Raw genomic sequence first — 25,523 nt, forward strand, 5'->3', positions numbered from 1 at the left:
TAATGGGCTTCTGTTTCTTTCTCCCAGGTTATCGTTAATGGGAGATTGTGCATTTGCAGAAATGACATCAAGTTAGCAGTAATGAGCTAGGTTTTTATTAAGTGGTATATATATCATGGAAGAAAAGAAGGGGGAAAGCACATGTATAACAGTGAGAACAGTAGCTGCCATCTCTTCAGAGTCCACGTGCAAATCATTTTTCCATCGCTCACAGACGCTCATGCGTGCACATAAGAAGTATATGGGTTATTAATTTTTTGTGAGTGTCCTCGATGTCACCATCCTCATTTTATAGTTGGTAAAACTGAGGCTTGGAGAGATGAAACAGCTTTCCTCAACATTTGCACCTCGAGTTCAGTCTGTTCCTGCATGACTCTAGACTCCATGCTTTTCCACGGTGTCACGCTGCCTCTCAAATGAAGAAATTTAAAAGAAGGAACTTTTTAAAAAGCGGGTGATGGATGAAGGTAGGGTTGAATGTGGAATAAGCAGATCTCAGATATTTCCTCTTTACCTTAATCACGTCCAGCTCCCGATTCCCAGATCATACTCCAGAGACCTAGGCCAGTGTGTGGGTGTTTCTTTCACGACCTTGCCCTTCTGGTGAAGCTCAGCCCTGTCTTTCCCCCCAACATTTGAGCATCTCTGGAGAAAAGCAGGTGTTGAGATAGCGCTGCCATTCAGCGTTTTCCCCGGCGGCTGAGGCTTTGCCCCAGCCCCGTGGGGTGGTGGGAGCAGTAACTCAGGCCGTGTCCTGGGGCTTCACCCACCCTCGGGTGTCCCTGCGGCACAGACTCTGGTGGGAAGGGGCCCCTGCGGGATTGGGCTGCACAGCGATTCTTCTGTACGTGATGTGAGGTTTATAAATACGTACTGCTCTCCTGTTGTGCTGCGTGGTCGGGACATAGAGTTGGGGCCCTCGTGCCCATTCCCTCCTTGGCAGGAAGGGAGGCCCAGGGCGGAGAAGGAGCGGAGAGCGGAGTCCTGGCCCCGGCTTCGTCACTTGCCTGCTGTCACTTTGGACACGTCTTGTTTCCTGCCTGGGCCTCTGACATTTCTGCGGCAAAATGAGGGCGTTGGGTCAGAGGGTTTCCAAGAGGTTTTGCTGCTGCTCTGAAATGTTGTCTATGACTCTGATTAGCAAGGGGTCAGCAAGGTCTTTACGACACCTGGGAACCACTTGAGTAATGAGATCCTCTGCTTATCTCCTCCTGGAATCCCTGTGTCAGTGGACGGGCATAAGACAGTCACAGATAATAGTGGTATTCTGGAATTATTTTGGCCTGTAGATACAGAGACTGCACAGGTAGTAGCAAAGCCTTGGCCTTTGGAGAGAAACAGTCTTGGGTGGTAACTCCAGGTATTTGTCTGTTTCCTCTCTTATTAAATGGGGGAGGTGTGGGATTACTGTAAAGGCTACAGGCAGTGTCTATAAAATGCAAATATGCCAGGTTTTTAGTAAATGGTAGCTATTGTTACTCTTATAGCCCTTTTCTCTACATCTGTACATATGTAGTAGGTACATATAAATATAATAAAGGTTTCTCCTTACAGAGCTCCTTACCTCCCACTTCCCCCAAATCCTGCGGGGGGGTGGTGGGGGGACAGAAAAAAAGCAACATTTCTTGTATTAAATATGTTAACAACAACATAGATGTATTATACTAGGTCTCGTAAACGTAATTACATATGTTAATAATAATATAAATGCATTATACTATATCTAATTGAAGTAAACATTAAAGTTCATTGAGCTGAAAACTTTTCTGTAACAAAATAGAGAGATAAGATGTAATCACATTTGGCAACATCGATTCAGGCTGATGACATCAACTCCAAGGCCCAGGAGTCAGAAGGCTCAGGGGCTGAGTCTCAGGGTCTCTGTTGACCAGGTGTGTGATTTTGGTTGATTGTCTGAACCTTACAAGCCTGTTTCTTCATCTGTAAAGTGGAGATAATAATACTGTCAACCTCATGAGGTTGTTTTGAGGATGAAATGCAGTAATGATTTTAAAGCACCTGCTTGCTAGGGATCTAACAAGCAGTCTATAAATGTTAGAGTGATTTTGAAAATAAATTGGCTATTAATTATAAGCTCAGCTAGCTTTTGGTAGAATCACATCCATAAAATGTGACATGTAAGAAGGAAGGTATCTGAGTATTTAACTTCCATTTTTGAGTTGATATTTATATAGGTGCCCTGCACATAGTACATTATATAAATCGACAATAAAAATATTCTGTTACCACAACACAAGTAATATAGTATGTCACATTTGTGTGCATATTATCTTCAGCCACTCGAAGGCTCTTAAAAACTTCCAGGCAATACATATTTAAAGGTATCACAGTGATAAATTCTAGTTTAATATTTTCTCACGTAGATCGCTTGAATTTACAAACCCCTCTTGGGTGCCCACAAGCTTGTACTTTTATTTCATATTTACCACATTCCTGCCAACTTGGACATTTTCACATTGCCTTGCCAGTCATAGAATAATAAGTTTATTGATACTTCCTTATCTAGGTATAGAGGCCTTCAAGTCTTGAATTATTTTAGTATTGCCTTCATTTCAAATATACTTTTCAGTCACCACTTGGATAGCATGATGTCAAAGAGCAGAAGGCTATGAACTGCCGTGAGCTTGGTTCAGATTCCAACTCTTCTGTTTAAAAGCTGACAGTCCTCAGACCAACGATGTAACCTCACTTAGTCTCAGTTTCCTCATCTGTGAAATGGGGCCAGTACTTACTGTGCAGCTTGTTGTGAGGATTAGAGAAAATCGGGATCAGGGTTCAGAACAGTGCTTGGTGCACAGAGCTTCCCCTCCAGGAGCTGAGAGAAGGTCCTTCATGAAAGATGTAAACAAAGCCTTAGGAACCCAGCAGGAAAAGAGACGACTCCAGGATGGTTTCATGGAGGAGTGTGTTTGGGCTGAGCCTGGAAAGATGGGCAGGATATTGACAGGTTGTGAGAGGAGGGGCAATTCCAAAGGGAAGAAAAACTGTGAAGAAAGGCAGAGGCCTCCTGCTGTTTGACTCTGGAACCCAGCCCTCCTCTGCCAGGACCTCACATCTGTTCCTCATCAGCTGTTTCCACAGTCTCTGCTCCGTGATGTTTCTACTGTAAGTCTCCACCATCGCTGAAGGGCCCTCGATGTGCTTCAGGATGGGTGGCGTCAAACCAGCGTCGCCATTTCCTCGTGTTTCTCTAGTCTATGTACTGCTTTTCAGTGCAAATTGGTGAAATTTAACTGAAAGGTAACAGTTCCTCCAGTGGGAGGAACTATAATATATGCTCAACTCAGGCTTTTCCCTTTAACCTAATCAGAAAATGGTGGCTGGGAAATTAGCCTGACTTGGATTTTACTTCAACTCCTTTGAAATGGTTTTCCCATTTGGGGCTGGTCCTTAAATAATTTGCAGAGTAAATAATACACTTGAAGTCCTACTACCAGACTCAGAGAGCCTGTTTCATATGCCCTAACTGTGCTAAATGAAAGAGTAGATTTAAGTGCCTCTTCTAGAATGTGGTGAAGATTGCTGTGCTATAGCTAGTTGCAATTTTGAGAAGGAAACCAAAATGACATAAAATCTAAGTGGAACAGTTTGCAAGGACTGTCAACAGTGAAACGGAGGCTAAGCAACTGTGTGTGCGCGTGTGTGCGTGTGTTTAAGGCTGGAAACCTATCTTAAAATGGCTCATTGTTTTTCGTGAAAACCAAAAGCAAGAGATGGTATAAACTTTTGAGCCTAACAAAGAAATATGTAAAACAGTGATGAATTTTCACGACAGAGCAATTGCTCCCTTTCATTTGATGCAACCCAGTGAGGGTGCAGGGGACCTGTGTGTCTTTCTGGTTGTCAGGGAGGGTTATGATGGAGATGGTATTTCTCTTCTTCTTAGGGTCATGTGATTTCCCTGTTGTGATTCACACTGTGAATGGGGTCCCACTGTTGGTTTGATGAGAAAATAGGGATAAGTCACCAACAGCAAGTTACAATTAATTCATGTCCTTTTCCACTTACAGAGGATGTTCATACACTTTTTTTTTTAAAAACATCTTTATTGGAGTATAATTGCTTTACAATGGTGTGTTAGTTTCTGCTGTATAACAAAGTGAATCAGCTATACATAATACATATATCCCCATATCTCCTCCCTCTTGCGTCTCCCTCCCACCCTCCCTGTCCCACCCCTCTAGGTGGTCACAAAGCACCGAGCTGATCTCCCTGTGCTATGTGGCTGCTTCCCACTAGCTATCTATTTTACATTTGGTAGTGTGTATTAGTCCATGCACTCTCTCACTTCATCCCACCTTACCCTTCCCCCTCCCGTGTCCTCAAGTCCAGGACAGGAATAAAGATGTAGAGAACGGGCTTGAGGACATACTCTTCTTTGGATTCTCACAGCATCCTTGAGTTTACTGACACTTGCTTCTGCGGCATATTCTGTAGAAGAGGAAAATGAGACTTAGGGAGATCAAACGATTTGTTTATCATGGAGACCCCAGTGTGCCACTTGCTTTCTCCCCAGATTTGCTGAAGTAGAGACAAAGAAATGAGGGCTCCATCTGCAGAAAGATAGTGCTGTGTATCCTAGGTTGATGTCTGAGGAGTTTAGTAGATGACGAACTCCCCACAAACGCTGCTTGTCTGTGCCACGTTCTGTCCAGTGATAATTATAGGCAGTCTAAGTAAAGGTCTCTAATATAACACTGTGTAGCTTAAATCTGGTTGTTATCTTGTCATTTGGGGGATGTCCTTGTCATCTTTTCTTTTTTTCCCAGGTACTCTGATTGGTCAACTTACTTCTTAAATAAAATTCAAATATAACTTTTGATAGATTCCCAGATCCTCAAGTCAAAACTTCATATCCGGGCTTCCCTGGTGGCGCAGTGGTTGGGAGTCCGCCTGCCGATGCAGGGGACGCGGGTTCGTTCCCCGTCCCGGGAAGATCCCATATGCCGCGGAGCGGCTGGGCCCGTGAGCCATGGCCGCTGAGCCTGCACGTCTGGAGCCTGTGCTCCGCAACGGGAGAGGCCACAACAGTGAGAGGCCCGCGAATTGCAAAAAAACAAAACAACAACAACAACAAAACAAAACAAAACAAAACTTCATATCCTTCTTAAATTTGAGTTTTTCTTGCTTCCACGGACAGGCACCTACTTAGTCCAGCTGATCTGCTTGGTGTCCCTCGAGCACACTGTTTGCTTCGCTTTTGTCTTCCCTGCCCAGCCTGCTCTTCTCCCATTTCTTGTATAGACCTTGTCTGTCACTCTGTCAATATGTCTTAAGTATCACTGTGAAGACAGAGGTCAGGTGTTATCCCTTCTCTGAAAGTGGGAAGCTAGGCCGAGGTCAGCAAGATGTCCAGTTTAAGACACACTTATTCCTTGATTTAAAAAAAGTCCTGGGCCTTCACCAGCCTGGGACACCAGCCCTCACACTTGGGCCTCTAGCACAGACCTTCCCACTTGCATATCCAGCTGCACTGTGACATCACCAAGAGGTCATCTCAGCTCGTCTACAAGCGAAGTCTCCTGAACCATCAGGGGATGGTGGGGAAGTCCACCATCTTCCCCAACCCAGTAAATGGAGACCCTGTTCTTCTCCTTCCTCACGCCCCACATAACACAGTGCTCTTCTCTTACCTCCTACACCCGTCCCATCAGCAGGCCTTACAGACTCCACCTTCCCAGTGTGTGTGGAGTGTGTGACCCCGTCTCTCCGTCCTCACTTCTCCCACTCTGGTCCTGGCCACCGTCATCTCTCACCTAGGTTATTGCCGTGGCCTCCTAACTGATATCCTCTCTCACCCTCCCCCCTTACTGTCTGTCCTTCACAAAGAGGCAGGAGTGATTCCTTAAAAGCCTCAGACCGTGTCAGGCCCCCATTCCCCTCCCCCTTTTACTGGGCTGACACCAGGGCTCCTCCTGCCCTGACTCTGCCCTCGTTCCCCTCATTCTCACTCTGCTTCTGCTCTCCGGCCCTCCTTGCTTGTCCCGGGACACCTTGGCCGTCTGCCCCATAGCCTTTGTACTCGCTCATTGCTCTGTGCGGAGCACCCTCTCCAGGTCAGTGTAAGCCCCTCCACCCTCCAGAACATCTGCTCCAACCCCCTCTGAACAGAGCCCTTCTCGACCCCACTAGTGACTCACTTTCCTTCCTTTACTCCCTGTCCCCCTAAGTTGGCTTCTTTTTTCTTCTAGTCCTTAGTACTTGCACTCATGTTAATTTTCCATCTCCCACCATGGAAAGCGACTCTAGGGACTATGTTTCCTCATGGCTGAATTCCTTGTGCCCGGAACAGTGCCTGGCAAATAGTCGATCCTCAATAAGTATCTGTTAAAATGACCTAATGCATAAATGCTGTGAAAAACTACAGAATGTAAACACACGAAGAACCCCGAGAGATGTTTTTTAAAATGTTTAAGGTTACGGTTTAGTCACTATGAAATGTACCCATTGCTTTTGATCAAATACTTGTATGAAGAACTAATGCTAAAAAGGTTAGGATGGCAGGAGGAGAACACATTTGAAATCTTTCTCTTTTTCCCCTTTTCTGTCTCCATGTAGGATTTACAGCTTTTGGAGGGTGGAGACCTAACTGTGATAGGAGACCGGGGAACCACGCTGAGTGGAGGCCAGAAAGCCCGGGTCAACCTCGCCAGGTAAATGGCGTTTCAGTTGCCTTCCTGCCCCTCCCTCCTCCATGGCTCCTAGTGGAAGTGAGCGCGCAGACCCCGCTCACCGGGTGGGCCCTGTGTGAAGCAGGGTCTTGGCCCTTTTCCATGGGCTCTTGGAATGAATAGTGATTTGCTGGACACCATCTTGATTCAAAGATGGGACACAGGAAGCTTGAAGCGTCCTTCTCCTGACATCTCTCTACGTTTCCTAGAGCCGTGTATCAGGATGCAGACATCTACCTCCTGGACGATCCGCTCAGTGCAGTAGATGCAGAAGTGAGCAGGCACCTGTTCGAACTGTGAGTTTGCTCCTGTTTCCTATCATTTCTGCTTTCCAAGAACCCCGTAGAGATCAGGGAAGAGAGCTCAGGAGAGCGTTTGTGTTTCAGGAGACCCAGCTCATTCTGCCCTGGTGTCCCTGTCCCCCCTCCCTTCCCTCCACAGAAGATCCGTCCTAGAGAACTTTTGCATGAGGATGAGGTCAAGATAGGAAAATGCAGAAGGAGCTTGCAGTGTGTGGAGGCCAGTGGAGTCCATGCTTTGGGGAGCTGAGGAACAGATGGCAGATTTCCCCCTGCTACTTGCAGTTAATAACCAGACACTGTGGATGGATCCAGACCCCAGCAGTAAGAAAGATGATGTATGGATTTTAAATTGGAGAGTAGGACTCGGTAGCCTGGTACTTGGCTGCCGGTCCTTTTCCTCCATCATTTGTTTAAGGCACGTCAGAAGTGAAGTTTCCAGTACTGACATAGGGCTTCCGTGGAAAGGCCTTGTTGGTTTACACTTATTATTCTGCCGGTTTGGAAATACTTAATACGGTCTAGAATTTAATAATGAGTTATTCCACATCTAAGTATGGCTTCAGTCATTTAATATTGCTTCATGTGTGCTTATTAGAATTAATACGTAGACCCACAGTGTACGGTTAACTTGAATTTGTAACTGGGTATCTAGAGTCTGGCTGAAGTCCTGACTTTCACTTTGAGTTTCTGGAATTTGTTGTCAGTGGCTCTTGTTTGGCCACGGAACCCCTGGAGCAGAACAGCTCTGATGCTTTTCTGTGTATAATGTGTCCTAACACATGCTGACTGAGGCCTCTATGGAGTCTAGACTGGCCTCTTCGAAAGCCTCGTGAACTTGCTTTTTCTGAAACGGCACCCACATCTACCCCACGGTTAGTTACCTTGCTGTTGTTCACCTTGTTAAAGCCAACGAGCCCTTCCAGCTGCACTTAGTAAAGCCCTACTGTGTGCACTGAGATCCATGCCCTTACAGATGTTGTTGCACAAAACCTCTCCGTTTACAAAGGAGAACAGTGAGCCAGGAGAGGGGAAGGACCCACACGGGGCAGAATAAGGGAGACTGAGACGCTCAGCTTTCATTTCTGCCTCTAAGGAATCTGTCTCTATGGAGCTTGTTAAGACAGATGCCGGGGAAAAGGTCAGCAGAGTCGCGGTTTAGAGGGTTTGGATAAAGGATGGTAAATGCTAAGTGGGCAGCTGTAGGCTTTCAGGTGAAGTTGGAAAGTTCCCTGTGCACTGGCCTTAGCGGGAAGTGCCATGTGGGCCTGCAGGCCGGGCAGGGTTTGTGGGGGCTGAGAATAGGATTCAGTTCCTTTTGCTAAAGGAATAGTAGGAACACAGGTGTAGCGGTAGGAAGAAGCAGGGCTGTGAGAAGGACAGCAGGCACGTCCTTGCCTGGAGGATGCAGGTCCTACAGCAAAGAGAAGCTATTTGGAAATTCTCACTGTCAGTCCCTCTGTTAGTTTGCTAGGGCTCTGTCTGTCCAGGCTGCTCTCACAGGAGACCATAGACTGGGTGGCTTATAAATAACAGAAATTTATGTCTCACAGTTCTGGAGGCTGGGGAAGCCCGAGGTCAGGGTGCTGGCAGATCGGGTGTCTGGTGAGGGCCCGATTCCTGTGTCTTCATATGGTGGAAGGGGTGAGGGAGCTGTGTGGGTCCCTTTTATGAGGGCACTAATCCCATTCATGAAGGCTCTACACTCATGACCTGTTCACCTCCCAACTGCCCCATCTCCAGTACCTTCACAGTGGGGATTAGGTTTAATGTGTATGAAATTTGAGGACACAAGCTTGTCTATAGCAGGCTGTCACAGATGTGGGGGGGGGGAGCTTAAACAATAGAAATTAGTTTTCTCACAGTTCTGGAAGCTAGAAGTCCAAGATCAAGGTGTGGACTTCTGATGGCACCCTCCTCACTGTGTCCTATCTTTTCCTCTGGTCTTTCCTCTGTTCACATGCACCCCTGTGTCTCTGTCCTTACGTCTCAGTCTCTTCTTCTAAGGACACCCAGTCAGATTGGATTAGCCTCCCCCTAATTAAGAGTAACAGTTACCTCTTTAAAGGCCCTGACAGCAAATTCTAAGGTACTGGCAGCTACGGTGTCAACAGGTGGCTTTGGGGAGACATGATTGTTTTACAGCCCGTCCAGAGGAGCCAAGTAGAGGGACTTGAGCAGAGCAGCAGTGTGGGAGCGAGACGGGGGAGGCAGCCCTGAGCTCTGGATACGAGGAGCTGGGATTCCACGTCCACTAAGCAGGGGTCGGGGGCAGGTTCCCCTGGAGTCAGTATGTACCTGCGCTTAGTGCTAAGGATGAAAGAGCTCCGCAGATGGATCGCGGTGACGGCCGCACAGCACTGAGCGCACTTAATGCCACTGAGGTACACGCTAAAAACGGTTAAAATGGTGAAGTCCACGCTACGCGTATCTTCACACACACACACAAAGTGCACGGGAGCATCGGATCTTCAGCACACGAGAGAGCAGGGCAGCCGACATGTGGCGTGGCCTCCAGCTCTTTGGTCTGACTGCCTTTCCCACCCTCTCCTGATCGTCACTTAATGAATTTTCCCTTAGAGAAGTGCCTTGTGTCTTGTCACGAGTCCAGTGACAGGCACTAGTGCTGTGACACAGGTTCCCCACTGCCACCCTCCTGGGTCTTGAGTAGCTCAGCCTCCCTGTTCCCAGCGCCCTGCCCTGCATTCACAGATGTCTGTCACTCAGTCTTGTGTGTGTCTGCCCAAGTTCTGCATCACTCCAAGAACGGTTTCTGCTGGCCACTGCATTCGTGTCACAGGGAGGAGAGAGGAAGGTGTTCTGATTGCCACGGATCCGTGTACTTACCACAAAGGCTCTCCCAAGTTCTTTTTCCAGCACAGGAGGTGTTTATAAAGTCCTTTCCAACCTTTTGGATTTAATGACCTTGGATGTACACTTGATAGAAGCAAGCTTGTTCAGACGGTTGTTTGCTAATCAGAACCACATTTTTGGGGAAAACTTTGGGCAGGGAGCAGGAAGGCAGTTCAGGAAATCACTCGGCAGCACCTGGAGAATGTTCTCAAGTTAGAAAATTGGATGGGACGGTGTGCTGTGAAGGATGGTGGTCGTGTCGAAGCTTAGTAATGGGGAGCGTTTTGTATTAAAGTGAACGAAGCGCACTTCTACTTGCCATTAACAGTTTCCCTTAGTCATGAATCTATAGCCAAGGTTATGAAGGTTTGTGAGTTTTCCAACTATACGTTGTAAACCTTAAGTGGCTTCTCTCACCTACAGAAGGTTAGAGCCTTAGGTGAACTGATGCAGTCTCACCTGTGTCCAGCTGTGGATCCCGCTTTGGTTCAGAGAGCCCCACGTCACCAGAGCCCCCGGCTCCCGCGTCAGCAGCTCTTCGGGCCTGTCCTGGTCAGATGCCCACGCTGCTGTCCACACGCTTCGCCCTCTCTGCTCCAGCCCCTCACAGACCCCCCTCATGTTCAGACTGCAGATCCAGTCCTCAGACGGAGAACGAGCTCCTTTGCCATCTGCCCCCATCAGCCTTTCCAGCTGGCCCTCACACCCACTCGGCCTTCCAGCCGTGCCGGCTTTGTGACGGGCCCTTTCTCACACCTGTCTGTCTGTAGATACTGCCCCCTGTGTGCCAGAGCCCCTGCCTTTCCCTCCTGTTCCCTCAGGGGGAGCCTGTGCCCTTCTGTCTTCCCACAGCCCTCGGTGGGTTGCACTTGACCATTCATCAGTCCTCCCCACCCCGCTATGAGCTGTGAATTCATGAAGGTTCCTTAGCCTAGCATGTTCTGTCCCAGGACCCTTGGACCTGCTGTGCCTTTTTCCAGGATGTTTTTTTTCCCCCAGATAGTCTCAGGGCTCTCCCGCGTCACCCCCATCTAAGGCAGCAGCCCCCCTTGCTTTCCTTCAGAGCACACATCACGGCCCGACAGTGCATATAGTTGTTCTATACTTGTTCAGTGTGTCCCTCTGTTCACGGTGTGGAGTAGCGTCTGCTTTCTTCACCTGTGGATGTATGCTCGACAGTTATGACTGTGCCTGGTATCTCACCAAACCTCTGCTGATTGAAGGAATGAAGGTGGGACTCTGTCTTTCTTATTTGTATCCCCTCTACTATGGGGTGTGTCCCCTCTTAACACAGCCCTTATATAGGATTATATATAGGATTATAGGATCAACACAGCCCTTATATAGGAATAGCAGTTAAACTACTGGTTGCTGAATCAATCATTTTTATGGCATGACTTGGAAATCTTTATTCTAAAAACTAGAAAAATAGAGTATTTCCTAGAGATCCAGATAAAACGCATTATTTAGGAAAAATTGAAAGTCATCAGCTGATCACTTCATTGTCATTATTTATATTACCTCATCTGTGATGGAATGTTAGGAAGAAAACATTTTAGAATTTTGGGGTTGCTCTAGCTTGGACACAGCTGCCCTTCAGATTTGATTAACACCCACTTCAGGGACTCTCGGCAGGTAATTTTGAATTAAGGAGAAACAGTTCCATGGAAAGCTTTAGTACTAAAACTGAAGACGGGTTTACTCAGTTAAGAAACTTAGGTACGAAAGCTGAACTAACACATGTCAAAGGGAAGAATGAATCCTTTTGGACATAATGAAGCAACAGTGTATGTGTCTACGTCCTGAGCTCTCGCTTCTGATCACAGACCCCGTGTCCAGCGTGTCCCCTTAGGACTTTTCTGTCCTGAGTCCAGAGCACATGACCGCTCGTGGGTTAGGAGGAGTGCGGGCGGGGCTGACGCGGACTGAGCGGATTGGTGGTTTGATTTCTCAGAACATGTGGGTGAGTTGTCATTGGCCTTGTTTTGAGGTGAAGACACTGAGGTTTAGTAGCTTGTCCGACGCTGTCGGGCTCGTGAGAGGGATTGAGCTGCAGTCTGCTGCCTCCAGACTCTGCACCTGGCTCACTCAGCAGGCTGAGCCGTGGCCCAGGTCCCTGAGATTTGCTCTGCGAGGGGCTCGGGTACCCAGAGTATACGCCTGGAGCCCTGCCTGTGGTCACCGGGGCCCTGGACCCAGCTACTCGCTTCCTTGGAGGGGTCGTCGGCCCTTGTGGGATGAGCCTGGGGCTGAGTCCCTAGGGGTCTGCATTTAAAACGTGGAGCAGTCTGGGGGGTTACTGTAAACACACACGTAAGGTTGGATACCGAGGGTGTTTGTTGGGCCGCACCCCGCAGCCTGCAAGGCCTGTGTTTGCCCAGCTTAGACCTAAGAAAGAGCCCGGAGTCAGCGACGGAGACACGGATGGTTCAGTGGCCACGGCGAGCTTTCATGTCTGAAGCAAGGTCCTGGAGGGACACCTCACCGTGTGTGGTGGACATGGCAGCAGTCTGGGTTCCTGGCGGGGAGGCGGGGGAGAGGGAAGATGACCAGTTACAGGGGAATTGACCTCAGGCTGGCTCGTCGGTTACCAAGGGAACCAGGGAAGGAGCACACCCCTCACTGCCCCTCTGGTAAGCATAGTGGAGCGTCCTGATCTAAAGCTAGAACAGTCATTAGCTGGGGCCTGGGGCAAGTGTGTAGGAAGGTCAGTCGTGTGATTGGGGTGTAGGTGAAGCAGGCACTGAGCGAGCAGGGGATGTACAGAGAGCAAGAGAACAGACATCTCGGGGGGCCTGACCACACAGGGGTCTTGGCTATAGAGAATTGCTATGTCTTTGAGCTGTTGGATAATTTCCACTGTGATTTGTGCTGTTTGGATTCTGTTCTTTCATTTTCATATTTGGAAGGTGTTCAGTCCTAATGAAAAAGGATTTGCTTCCTGGACGGGACTGGGAATGTCGTAGAGACTGACGGAGGCCACGCTAGCATTCATTTTCTATCTAATATTATCTGGGAAGAAGTGTCTAGAAAATGCACTCTGGCAAAGGTTACCAAAAATCTGTTCATTTTTTTGTTGTTAATATGTACATTATATGTCACAAATAATCAGAAAAGTAAGAAAAATGTACCCATTTTTATATGACACAAATCCGTCTTCTCCCATTCCCACAAGGTGATAAAATAATGTTTTGGTTCAGTCAAGTTTTGGAATCTAAGTATTGCTCAATTGTTTTTCATTATGAAACATGTAAATAATTGTTAAGCTGAGTCTTTGAAAGAAAAAAACCGTAGCTGTCGGTGCCTCTTTCACTGGACTGCTTTTTAGAATTTTTTAGCAGAGCTAGATTCAAGTTTGCTGCTGAATGTATTTGAGGCCTAGTCAGAATCATTGGCTTATATTTATATTTAGTTTGTATTGTTTATACTGGTATTTACACATCTTTGACTGCTGGGTTGTCTTTGTCTCATTATGTTTCCAAATACAGGTTTTCAGCTTGGAGCACCCCCACTAACGTACTTTTGCATGCTGTACCTTTTACATTTGTAGGTGTGTTCGCCAAGCCCTGCACGAGAAGATCGCAATCCTAGTGACACGTCAGTCGCAGTACCTAAAAGCTGCAAGTCAGATACTGGTATTGAAAGATGTAAGTAGTTTCTAGAAGCCTGTGGAACTTGCTAGCACTCAGGTGTGTGGAAGGCCACGCCTCCCAGCAGGTCACTCTCCTTGAGTTCATGGTAAACAGCCTCTTCTCCCTCAGTTTTATGCCCCCTTCTCCTCAGAGCTGGTGTTCGCACCTTTGAGGATGAATCCGGAGACCTGTAGAAATGTCACTGTTACAGCCTAGGCCACGTAAACCCTAACGTATATGAAAGTGCTGCTGCAGAGTTACTGAATTATCACTGTTCCAGTGAAATTTATTAAGGGGAACGATGCTATTTTATTTAGAACTGTTTGTGTCCCCTTTCCACAACTTAAGTCAAAGAGTATTAGTATTTGGAAATTAGAGACACTAAGACCTGTTTGTATCCATGTGATTGTCATGCTTGGTTTGCCTGAAGAGTACCTTCCATTAACACCCGAAGGGAGGTGAGCACCCCAGTCAGAGACGCCCACGCTGCTGCCATAGCCAGTTGCTGGTCTCACTGCCCCACACCCGTGAGAGCCTGTGCGGCGGTAGGACAAGGCCCTGCCTTCGTGGGGCTTCTGTTCTTATGGGGACAGATGTGATGAAAGAGAGAGGGGGTGGGGCTGATATCCTGACTCTCTGGGGAGCTGGTGCCTCTCGGGCCTGAGGGACATGAAGGTGCGGGCCATCCAGGCACCTGGGGGAGGGGGGTCCTAAGGAAGGAGCTGAGCTGGCAGGTGGAGGAATGGCAGGAAGGCCAGCGTGTCTGAGGAGAGGGAGCGGGGGGCCGTGGAGGGCGCTGGTCTCTGAGCAGTGGGCGGCGGGCCAGGAAGTGGGATGGAAGCCACTGGATGGTCCAGAGCAGGGGAGTGATGTGGTCTGACGTGAGGTTTAAGAGATTCCTCTGGGGCTTCCCTGGTGGCGCAGTGGTGGAGAGTCTGCCTGCCGATGCAGGGGACACGGGTTCGTGCCCCAGTCCGGGAAGATCCCACATGCCGTGGAGCGGCTGGGCCCGTGAGCCATGGCCGCTGAGCCTGCGTGTCCGGAGCCTGTGCTCCACAACAGGAGAGGCCACAACTGTGAGAGGCCCGCGTACAGAAAAAAAAAAAAAAAAAAAAGATTCCTCTGATGTTCACTGGAGGGGCGACAGCAAAACAGTTAGAAGTCTCAGTACAGTTGAGAAGACAGAAGTGTGGGCTCAGGCTAGTGTATCAGTTTCTGGAGCTGCCATAACAAAGTACTGCAAACTGGGTGGCTTAAAGCAACAGAAATGTATCATCTCACTGCTGTGGAGGCTACAGGTCCCAAATCAAGGTGCTGGCAGGGCCGTGCGCTCCCTGAAGGCTCTAGGGGAGAATCCTCCCTTCCAGCTTCTGGGGTTCATCGGCCTTCCTTGTGGTTCCTTGGCTTACAGCTGCAGGACTGTAGTCTCTGCCTCTGATGTCACATGGCCATTGTCCACGTGTCTGTCTGAGTCTCTGCTCTTCTCATAAGGACATCAGTCATATTGGATTTAGGGCCACCCTACTCAATATGACCTCATCTTAACTTGATTACATCTGCAAAGACCCTGTTTCCAAATAAGGTCACCTTTACAGGTGTCAGGTTTATAGCTTGAACGTATCTTTTTTTTTGGAGGGGGGCACCATTCAACCCACAACTCCTAGCATGGTTAGGGGTGGATTGGAGATTAGTTGAGAATTTTTCAGACTTGATGGTGGTTTGATGCTTCACTCCTTGGCTTGTTTGCCTCCGTGCCTCAGCACCTCCATCCTTAACCACCATCTCTTCCAGTAGGCCCTTGGTAAACTTCCTGACTTATCAGGTGAATTTCTGCTCCAAGTAAGATATTAAAGTAAAATGCAGAACCTCTCCCTCTGTAGTAGCAGTTCCATGGTCAACTCTCCTGTACTCCTCCAGGAATGGGGGGCTCAGATCTCTCAAACTTGAGAGCAGTGGATTTCACGCACAGAGGGGGTGATACTAGTGTATAAAACCCCAGCATTTGGACTATTATGAGCACGAATCAGTGGGCAGAATAACCTATTCAGCCAGTCCCTGGATGTTTTAGGGACCCCTTATTGCTTCTTTTGAGGACACTACCCTCAATTTTACTACTATCAGAACAACCATTTGTCCACTGGTGAGCACCCCTGGGTGAGCTGGGGTCCATCCTTACTGTTTGTCTGGTCCCTCTCTCGCAGCAGAGAGGGGATGACTGCTCTCTCGTCCCCTCAGAATTATCAGTGATTGGCTGCCCAGTAAAATTGCTGTCTTTGTACCATTAGTTGTTTCCTTGTGCATCTTACAGATACTAAGTGGAAAGTGATAATTTCATCAAATAAGGTGTATGAATTTTGCCTCCCAAGTGGAACAAGAAACAGTGTATTGTGAATAATTTTCTAATTCTGCAGTGTCGGGTGGTACCCAAAGGCTTCACTGGGCTTCTCCTAATGGACCACCTCGGGGGATAGAACGAGAGGGGTACCAGCTGGGGTCGTGGGCCACCTTCTTTACCTGACCTGTCTTAACCAGACATACCCTACTTTAATTAGTTTTTCATCCTGGGGTTTTGCCCAATATTTTGTTTGCTTCTGAGTGAATCAGCTGAGTCTTGCTTCACGGGGTCAGAAAATAGTGAAAACATCTGTACATTATTTTATATAACTTTGTAAGGGAGGGAAACTGTGCAATGATGTGTCACACGTGTTCAAAGAAAACGATGAGATTGGCTGTAGCTTAAGCAGTTGCCTGATGCGGGGAAGCCTGGTTGGCTGCTTGTGGTGGGTTGTGATCGATTCTGGCTTAGGTTATGGTTTGCTGGCACAGGCTGCCAAGGCATTAGAGCCACCCCGGTCTCATGGCCTCCTTGTTTATCAGCTATTTCATCAGCTGGAATATTGAATTTTCAGTTGGGAACTTCCTGTGTTTGTGGGGCAGTTGTGAAGACCATGTGGACGCAGCTCGTGGGTTCTCCATCCAGGGCCGGTTCCTACATCACTCGTCTCAGCGGGGCACATGACACTATGACAATGGTCAGCGAAGATCTGATGAGTGATCCTTACCTATGCAGATGTGCTCGTGCCCACCTCTGGGTCAATCTTAAGTTTCTTTCCTGGAATATCCTCTCCAACTGACTTTTTTTAAAATCCTGCTTGTCACATGAGGCTTCTTTCAATTTCCATGTTGTCTAAACAGACTGTGTTGATAACATCACCGGCCTCTGTGCTTTTTGATGGCGAAGTGCCTGCGGTAGTTATGTCAATGGCCTCCATTTTTAACACATGAGCACACATTTCTTTCACATCCCCCAGTACCTAACACAGGGCTTGGCAGAGGTCAGAATGCTCAGTTCTGTTTCGAGTTGGAGTAGATTTGTCAACCAGAATTCCAAACCTAAGGATCATTTTCTTTGGAAAATCATAATTTAAGACCAGTTAACTTTTCTTGATTAGTATTTAGAACAGATTAGTATTATCAAATGCAAATGCATTCCTCTCAAATGCTTTATTTTAGGGCAAAATAGTGCAAAAGGGGACTTACACTACATTTCCGAAATCTGGGGTAGATTTTGAAGATATCCTTTTAAAGAAGGTGAATGAGCTGGCTGAACTGTCTCCAGTTCCAGGATCTCCCGCTCTGAGGAATCGCACCTTTTCTGAGTCCTCAGTTTGGTCTCAACAGTCTTCCAGACCCTCGTTGCAAGATGCCGCTCCAGAGGACCAAGATGTGAGTTTCTCATCCTGCAAATGCCCTGGTCTGTCCACTCTTGGTGGACCTATGGACCTTCAGTCTGCTCTGCTCATGACATCTTTGTTTGTCCCAAAGTATATCCTAAGTTTCCAAGGCCTTATTCCACGGAATTGGTAGAATTTAATTGCTCCCTGAATGGGGTTCTCCCTTGGGTGTAGGATGGAGAATCTTATGGAGATCAGTAGTGGGTGTACTGCTATGAATTTCTGGGTGTATGTGGCTCACACTGATATGAGAACTCTTCAGTTTACCATAGTTACATCCTACTTGCTCTGCTGGCTCCTGGCTTCCTTTATGCATCTAGAGGCGTAATGTTAAGACCTCCTTATATGGAGTCCTGCTGTGGCCCAGATTAAATCAGCTGCTATCCTGTGTGTCAACTGGCACTGTAGGTGACTCATGGTATTATTTTGCCCCCTTGTCAGATGGTCTGTGATGGGCCAGAGGTAGCCTGTGCAAAGGACCTGACACACAACAGACAGTTTGGAATTAGTTCCCATCTTCCTTTCTTACCATTCAAGACCAAACCACATCTTATCCACCTTCAATCCCAGTGGCCAGCATAGAGCCCAGGACATCCTTGGCTCCTGTGACTCTATAATGCATTCTAAGTCCTCCAGACAGAAAGGCACTAGATCTCCCTTAAAAACATACACAGGTGTTCCTCGATATCCAAACCCTCACTATTCAAACCCAGGATCCTGGATGATTCTGATAAGTATTTAGATTAGTCCCGTACATTCCAAACTCAGGAATCCCTCTCTGAAATTCAGGAACCAAGTGGATTCTGATCATATGCTGCTCCCCTGCTATCCAAACTCACATGTCTCCAGCTCACCGTGTGAACTCAGTTTACTGTATTTGGCTAGTATCTTGAGCCCCAAGTATGTTTTATGTTTCCATCTTTGAGTGACACAAATAATCTAGAGGGATACATTAGCTCCATATCATTTAGTGTGTTGTTGTGGAATAAGCTTCTGCATTTATACTTGAATCAGGTATGTTGTGTGTGTGCTGAGGCCCGTGATCGATTTAAAGCAAAGCCACCCAACAGCGAATAACTTTGTGCAAATGATGTTTCCTTGTTTCTAATAGATTCCTAGGAATAGGATGGCTGCGTCCAAGGGTGAATGCATGCATGGTTTTGCTAGATAGTTCCGCATCCTTCTCTGTAGGAGATGGACCATCTTGCACTCCTACCAGGGTATGAGATGTGTCTGTTTTTCCACAGCTTTGCAATGGAGCGAATTGTTGAACTTCTAGAATTCGAGGGTTCATTATTTAAAATTTTGTCTCTCACTGTCACTTTTGCCTCGCAGACTGAGCATATACAGGTTACACTACCACTGGAGAGCTACTCGGAGGGAAGAGTTCACTTTAAGACCTACATGAATTACTTCACAGCCGGTGCTCACTGGCTTACCATCATTTTCCTTCTTCTAGTAAACATCGCAGCTCAGGTAAGTAAGGACATTTATTTTGGTTTGTGCCCTCAACTTGATGTATATGTACTATTTATACTGTATTTATTTTACTATTATTTTTAATATGTGTATTTAGAGATTTATTTCAAAGAATTAGAGATTTATTTCAAAGACTGTGGGATCTAGCTGGGTGAATATGAAATCAGTAAGGCAGGCCTGTGGGCTGATTCAGGCCGCTGACCCTGCAGTCTTGAGGCAGAATTTCTTCCTTTTCCAAGAATCCTCAGGTTTTCCTGTTAAGGCCTTCGACTGACTGGATGAGGCCCACCACATTGTTGAGGGTGATCTCCTTTACTTAAGTTGACTGACTGTAGATGTGAACCACATCTACAAAATACCTTCACGGCAACATCTAGCCGAGTGTTTGGTTGAATCACTGGAGACTGGCCTGGCCAAGCTGTCACAGAAAACTGACCGTCACAGTACCTGTCAAGTGTTTTTCCTTCAAAAAATCCTGACATTTACACCATTACTACTGCATTTTGCAGTCCACTTGGATTTGCATTGAAATGCGTTATCTGTGGGGAGCAAAATAAAAATAAGTGAGGCTTTCTGGTATCACATATGCATGATAGAGAGCTTTTAGGAAAGAAAGGATGTCTTTTAGAGATTTTAAAATGTCACATGCCCTTCCCTGACCTGTGGTTATCTGGGGTGTGGGGCTTGCCCCTGACCTGAGCTGGAAGGACCGTCTCCATTCTCTGGAGCCTTTCCATCACCCATTCTAGTGAGCGGGGTTTTGAGGGGGTCAGTAATGTCAGTGTTTGAGTGATTGTTGTTTCCTGCTCCAGGTTGCCTACGTCCTTCAGGACTGGTGGCTTTCATACTGGTGAGTGATTCCTGGTCTGACCCAAAGTGCTGTAAAATCAAGAAGAAGCTGCAGTTTCCCACAGAGTCAGGGGGGGAGGTGGGGCTTGTTCAGCCCCCTCTTCTGATCCTCACGTCGTTTCCCCTGCTGTCATGATTCAAACTGAGTCTTTATACGGTAGATGGACACAGGGCCTTGTGAGCTGGGAACCATTTTCCAGCATAAAACACATCTTCCAAATTGAGGGTTTGTTTTGTTTTGTTTTGTTTTGTTTTTTTGCGGTACACGGGCCTCTCACTGTCGTGGCCTCTCCCGTTGCGGAGCACAGGCTCCGGATGCGCAGGCTCAGCGGCCATGGCTCACGGGCCCAGCCGCTCCGCAGCACGTGGGATCTTCCTAGACCGGGGCACCCGTGTCCCCTGCATCGGCAGGCGGACTCTCAGCCACTGCGCCACTAGGGAAGCCCAAAATTGAGGGGTTTTTTTTTGGTTGTTATTTATCTAAATTCTATCCATAGCACAATATTTTTTTTCTTCCCTGTTCCGTAGGACGAATGAACAGAGTGCCCTGAATGTCACTGTTAATGGACAAGGAAATGTAACTGAAAAACTCGATTTATACCGGTACTTAGGAATTTACTCAGGTAAAATTGAATCATCTGGTCTATTATACGAGAGTCTGAGGTGCTTACAATGAGCCTGTGTGAGCAGCTAGGGCTTCCAGGAGTAATTCAGTAATGTCTTAGCGGGTTAAGAGTCTGAGTTGTATTTACTCTGTGAATTAATTAGAAGGATTATTTAAAAAATCTACTAGAACAAAGAGGTTAAGTGAAGACTCTTCGTTTGCTCTGTACTGGATTTTGGAAGTTAAACCAGGATTGCACATTCAGAAAATCAGCCACTGTAGAAGTATGTGGCTATCGTCTATTCTGGTAAGTTGCTTTAGCTAAATCTTATCTCATTAGATGGATGGGCAAGAGCATTAGAAACGGATCCCTACCGTGTGGTTCAGATTGTTCCAATTCTGTCTGAATAAAACCTGGCTTTTATTGAACTTGGATGAATCCTTTGGCAGCAAGGGCCCCCAAACAAAGGCATTATTTCCTCACAGGTAGGCAAAGCCCCTTTTCGCCATACCGCTCATCTCTTGGGCTTCACTAATTACTTAAGAGGGAAGCTAAGCAGGGAGAAATCCAGTGTCTGGGAACTAGGATTGCTTCTCTTTCTTACCTTGAAATTACAATGTTATCGTGTCCGCAACTGTGTGATTAATTTACCATCTGGCTTGCTAGACTAATATTAACATGGCTCTCTCTGCTTTCAAAAGAGTGCTTAGAATATATGTAGTGTTACATACTTTTTAGAGGAAATACTCATCTAAAAAATATTCCCATGGGAAACCCTCATACAAGCTTTCTGCAGAGATAGAGTGTGATATCTTTGTAAGAACCCACTCATTGAAATATGGTGTTTATTGTGTTGATCTCTTGCTAAGAAACCTAAATCCATTAGTTGTTTACCTTCTGAATTGGTGGACTATGGGAACTTAAAGGAAGAAGAAAGGGAATCTGTTATACATTCACATAGGATGATGGGCTAAGGCAAATGTATGTTGATGGAATTCAGGAATTTGAGCAGCTTTCAGAGTTGAAATAAGCGATGTGTCAGCTGGAGGGGAGAAAAAAAGTACTTGATGGAATATTTATTATAGAAGTTATGTCCACTCTATTTAGCATTGTCAGTTCAAGAGATGTTAGGGCTATTTTAATTTTTATATGCATAGCAGGTACTGATTTATGTTGTTAATAAAATATAAGTTTAAGTGATTATGTTCATTTCCAGATGCTTCGCATTTCTATAAAACACTTAGAGATTAGTTGCTCATTTAATTATGCCATGTTAAAATATAATCTGTATTTTCTTGCAATTCAATTATTTAAGAGATTTTCTGCTTGCAACTTAATGTGATATTTTCATACTCTTTAAAGCTACTTGGGCATGGAATTAACTACTTTATGTGGAATTAAATTTCGTTGTAAATTTACCATTTACAAGGAAACGGTAAATCATTTCTCCTGTACTCTGTTAATTCATGATGGTACCAAAGCATTCCTCAATTTTAGATTATGGGACATGTTTTAATTAGTAAGATTTGAAATACGGAAAAAGGAAGATCAACTACTTTTTATGTGAATTTTTGCTCCGGACGCGCAGGCCCAGGGGCCATGGCTCACGGGCCTAGCCTCTCCACGGCATGTGGGATCTTCCCGGACCGGGGCACAAACCCATGTCCCCTGCATCGGCAGGCGGACTCTCAACCACTGCGCCACCAGGGAAGCCCATCAACTACTTTTTATAATTTTCTTTCTTCTGAGTTTTTATTAGAACTTGTAATTGAATTAGGAAAGCATAGAATGAAATTGTGGTTTATACCTGATTTTTTTTTCCCATGTGGTTTCTGTTTAATGAGAGGAACATAGTGATTTTTATATTCTTCCTTAAACGTATCTTGTGAATGTATTAAACTGTTAAAAAATAATCCATTATATATATAAATTTATTCTATATTCTATTTATGAATTTATATATGTTATATTTATAGAATAAAATGCATAATATCTTTATAAACTGCCTGCCATGCTTTAGCATAATGGAAGGAAAGGCAGAGATCTTGTGCTGAATGATGTTTCTTTATTTCAGTCCTAACTGTAGGTCCTGTCCTTTTCGGCATCACAAGATCTCTGTTGATATTCTGCGTTCTTGTTAATTCTTCACAAATTTGGCACAACAAAATGTTGGAGTCCATTTTGAGAGCTCCGGTATTGTTCTTTGATAGAAATCCAATAGGTAAGTCGGACACCAAGTTTCTCAGCATATATGTCTTGTTAATGTATTTAGTGCCTGATTACATTTGATATTTGAAATTGGAGGAGATTCTTGGGAGAAAATCACTGTGCATGTTGATCCATCTTGTACAAAAAGCTTTACTGATATTTTTTTCCTACCAGAGAAAATCTGAATAGAAGATCATATAAGCTTTTATTCCAATTTATGTGTATGTGGAAAGATAAATGAACGTTCACTTTGCAGAATGATTTAGGAATCCATTTTTTGTGTGGTGTATGAAACACCCTACATTCGATACAAATGTGTTTCAATGTTGTTGAAGAGTTGCTAAAACGTTGGCTGTGTCACATAGTGTTAAGCTAGGTTGTCCCCTTGGAAGGAACTTCTTACAAAGAATCTCTACACGAGACAGGCTGTGTGTTTCTTTCTTTCATTTCCCATCCATTTCTGGGTCACAGTGCTCTGACATGTGCCTATACTTCGAGGTTTACCTAATGGTAATGAGAGTGGTTCAAGATGGCAGAGTAGAAGGTCATGTGCTTACTACCTCTTGTGAGAGCACCGTAATCACAACTAACTGCTGAACAGTCATCGACAGGAAGACACTGGAACTCACCAAAAAAGATACCCCACATCCAAAGACAAAACAGAAGCCACAGTGAGATGGTAGGAGGGGCGCAATCACAGTAAAATCAAATCCCATTACCGCTGGGTGGGCGACTCACAAACTGGAGAACAGCTATAACACAGAAGTCCACCCACTGGAGTGAAGGTTCTAAGCCCTACGTCAGGCTTCCCAACCTGGGGGTCCAGCAATGGGAGCAGGAATCCCCAGAGAATCAGACTTTGAAAGCTAGCGGGATTTGACTGCAGGACTTCGATGGGATGGGGGAAACAGAGACTCCACACTTGGAGGGCACACACAAAGTAGTGTGCACAACAGGACCCAGGGGAAGGAGCAGTGACCCCATAGGAGACTGAACCAGACCTACCTGCTAGTGTTGGAGGGTCTCCTGCAGAGGCAGGGGGTGGCTATGGCTCACTGCGGGGACAAGGGCACTGGCAGCAGAAGTTCTGGGAAGTACTCATTGGTGAGAGCCCTCCCGGAGTCTGCCATTAGCCCCACCAAAGAGCCTGTAATCTTCAGTGCTGTGTCGTCTCAGGCCAAACAACCAGCAGGGAGGGAACCCAGCCCTGCCAATCAGCAGACAAACAGACTAAAGTTTTACTGAGCTCTACCCACCACCAGTCCCTCCCATCAGGAAACTTGCACAAGCCTCTTAAATAGCCTCATCCACCAGAGGGCAGACAGCAGAAGCAAGAGCTACAATCCTGCAGCCTGTGGAACGAAAACCACAATCATAGAAATGTAGACAAAATGAAAAGGCAGAGGACTATATCCCAGATGAAGGAACAAGATAAAACCCCAGAGAAACAGCTAAATGAAGTGGAGATAGGCAACCTTCCAGAAAAAGAATTCAGAATAATGGTAGTGAAGATGATCCAGGACCTTGGAAAAAGAATAGAGGCAACGATTGAGAAGATGCAAGAAATATTTAACAAAGACCTAGAAGAATTAAAGAACAAACAAACAGAGATGAACAATACAATAACAGATGAAAAACACACTAGAAGCAATCAATAGTCGAATAACTGACGCAGAAGAACGGATAAGTGACCTGGAAGACAGAATGGTGGGAATCACTGCTGCAGAACAGAATAAAGAAAAGAGAAATGAAGACAGCCTAAGAGACCTCTGGGACAACATTAAACACACCAACATTCGCATTATAGGGGACCCAGAAGGAGAAGAGAGGGGGAAAGGACCTGAGAAAATATTCAAAGAGATTATAGTCAAAAACTTCCCTAGCATGGGAAAGGAAATAGCCACCCAAGTCCAGGAAGCACAGAGAGTCCCAAGCAGGATAAACCCAAGCAGAAACATGCTGAGACACATAGTAATCAAACGGACAAAAATTAAAGACGACGAAAAATTATTAAAAGCAACATGGGGAAAACGACAAATAACATACAAGGGAACTCCCGTAAGGTTAACAGCTGATTTCTCAGGAGAAACTCTGCAAGCCAAGAGGGAGTGGCATGATATATTTAAAGTGATGAAAGGGAAGAACTTCAACCAAGAATACTCTACCCAGCAAGGATCTCATTCAGATTCTACGGAGAAATCAAAAGTGTTACAAACAAGCAAAAGCTAAGAGAATTCAGCACCACCAAACCAGCTCTACAACAAATGCTAAGTGGGAAACACAAGAGAAGAAAAGGATCTACAAAAACAAACTGCCCAAAATTAAGAAAATGGTAATAGAAACATACATATTGGCAATTACCTTAAATGTGAATGGATTAAATGCTCCAACCAAAAGACACAGGCTCACTGAATGGATACAAAAACAAGACTGTAGGCAGTATATATTCTGTCTACAAGAGACCCACTTCAGATCTAGGGACACATACAGACTGAAAGTGAGGGGATGGAAAAAGATATTCCATGCAAGTGGAAATCACAAGAAAACTGGAGTAGCAATACTCCTATCAGATAGAACAGACTTTAAAATAAAAAATGTTACAAGACACAAGGAAGGACCCTATATAATGATCAAGGGATCAATCCAAGAAGATATAACAATTATAAATATATATGCACCCAACATAGGAGCACCTCAATACATAAGGCAAATGCTAACAGCTATAAAAGAGGAAATCGACAGTAACACAATAATAGTGGGGACTTAACACCTCACTTACAGCAATGGACAGATCATCAAGACAGAAGATTAATAAGGAAACACAAGCTTTAAATGACACAATAGACCAGATTTAATTGATATTTATGGGATATTCCACCCGAAAACAGCAGATTACACTTTCTCAAGTGCACATGGAACATTCTCCAGGATAGATCACCTCTTGGGTCACAAATCAAGCCTCAGTAAATTTAAGAAAATCGAAATCGTATCGAGCATCTTTTCTGACCACAGTGCTATGAAATTAGAAATAAATTACAGAAAGAAGACCATAATGAATGTGAACAAAGGGAGGCTAAACAATATGCTACTAAATAACCAAGAGATCACTAAAGAAATTCAAGAGGAATTCAAAAAATACCTAGAGACAAATTACAGTGAAAATATGATGATC

General features: G+C 45.7%; 1 protein-coding gene across 1 annotated transcript in view; it reads left to right on the plus strand.

Moving 5' to 3' along the window:
- Positions 1-25,523, plus strand: part of LOC116742970 (multidrug resistance-associated protein 4-like) — a 129,753-nt gene that overhangs the window by 14,428 nt on the left and 89,802 nt on the right. Inside the window, 8 exon segments of the mRNA XM_032610904.1 lie at positions 6,580-6,674; positions 6,902-6,988; positions 13,395-13,491; positions 16,990-17,202; positions 18,546-18,686; positions 19,502-19,539; positions 20,067-20,161; positions 22,218-22,364. Of these exon segments, the coding sequence (XP_032466795.1) occupies positions 6,580-6,674; positions 6,902-6,988; positions 13,395-13,491; positions 16,990-17,202; positions 18,546-18,686; positions 19,502-19,539; positions 20,067-20,161; positions 22,218-22,364 (913 nt within the window).

The sequence above is a fragment of the Phocoena sinus genome, chromosome 18 (genome assembly GCF_008692025.1).
Source record: "Phocoena sinus isolate mPhoSin1 chromosome 18, mPhoSin1.pri, whole genome shotgun sequence".
Classification (NCBI taxonomy): domain Eukaryota; kingdom Metazoa; phylum Chordata; class Mammalia; order Artiodactyla; family Phocoenidae; genus Phocoena; species Phocoena sinus.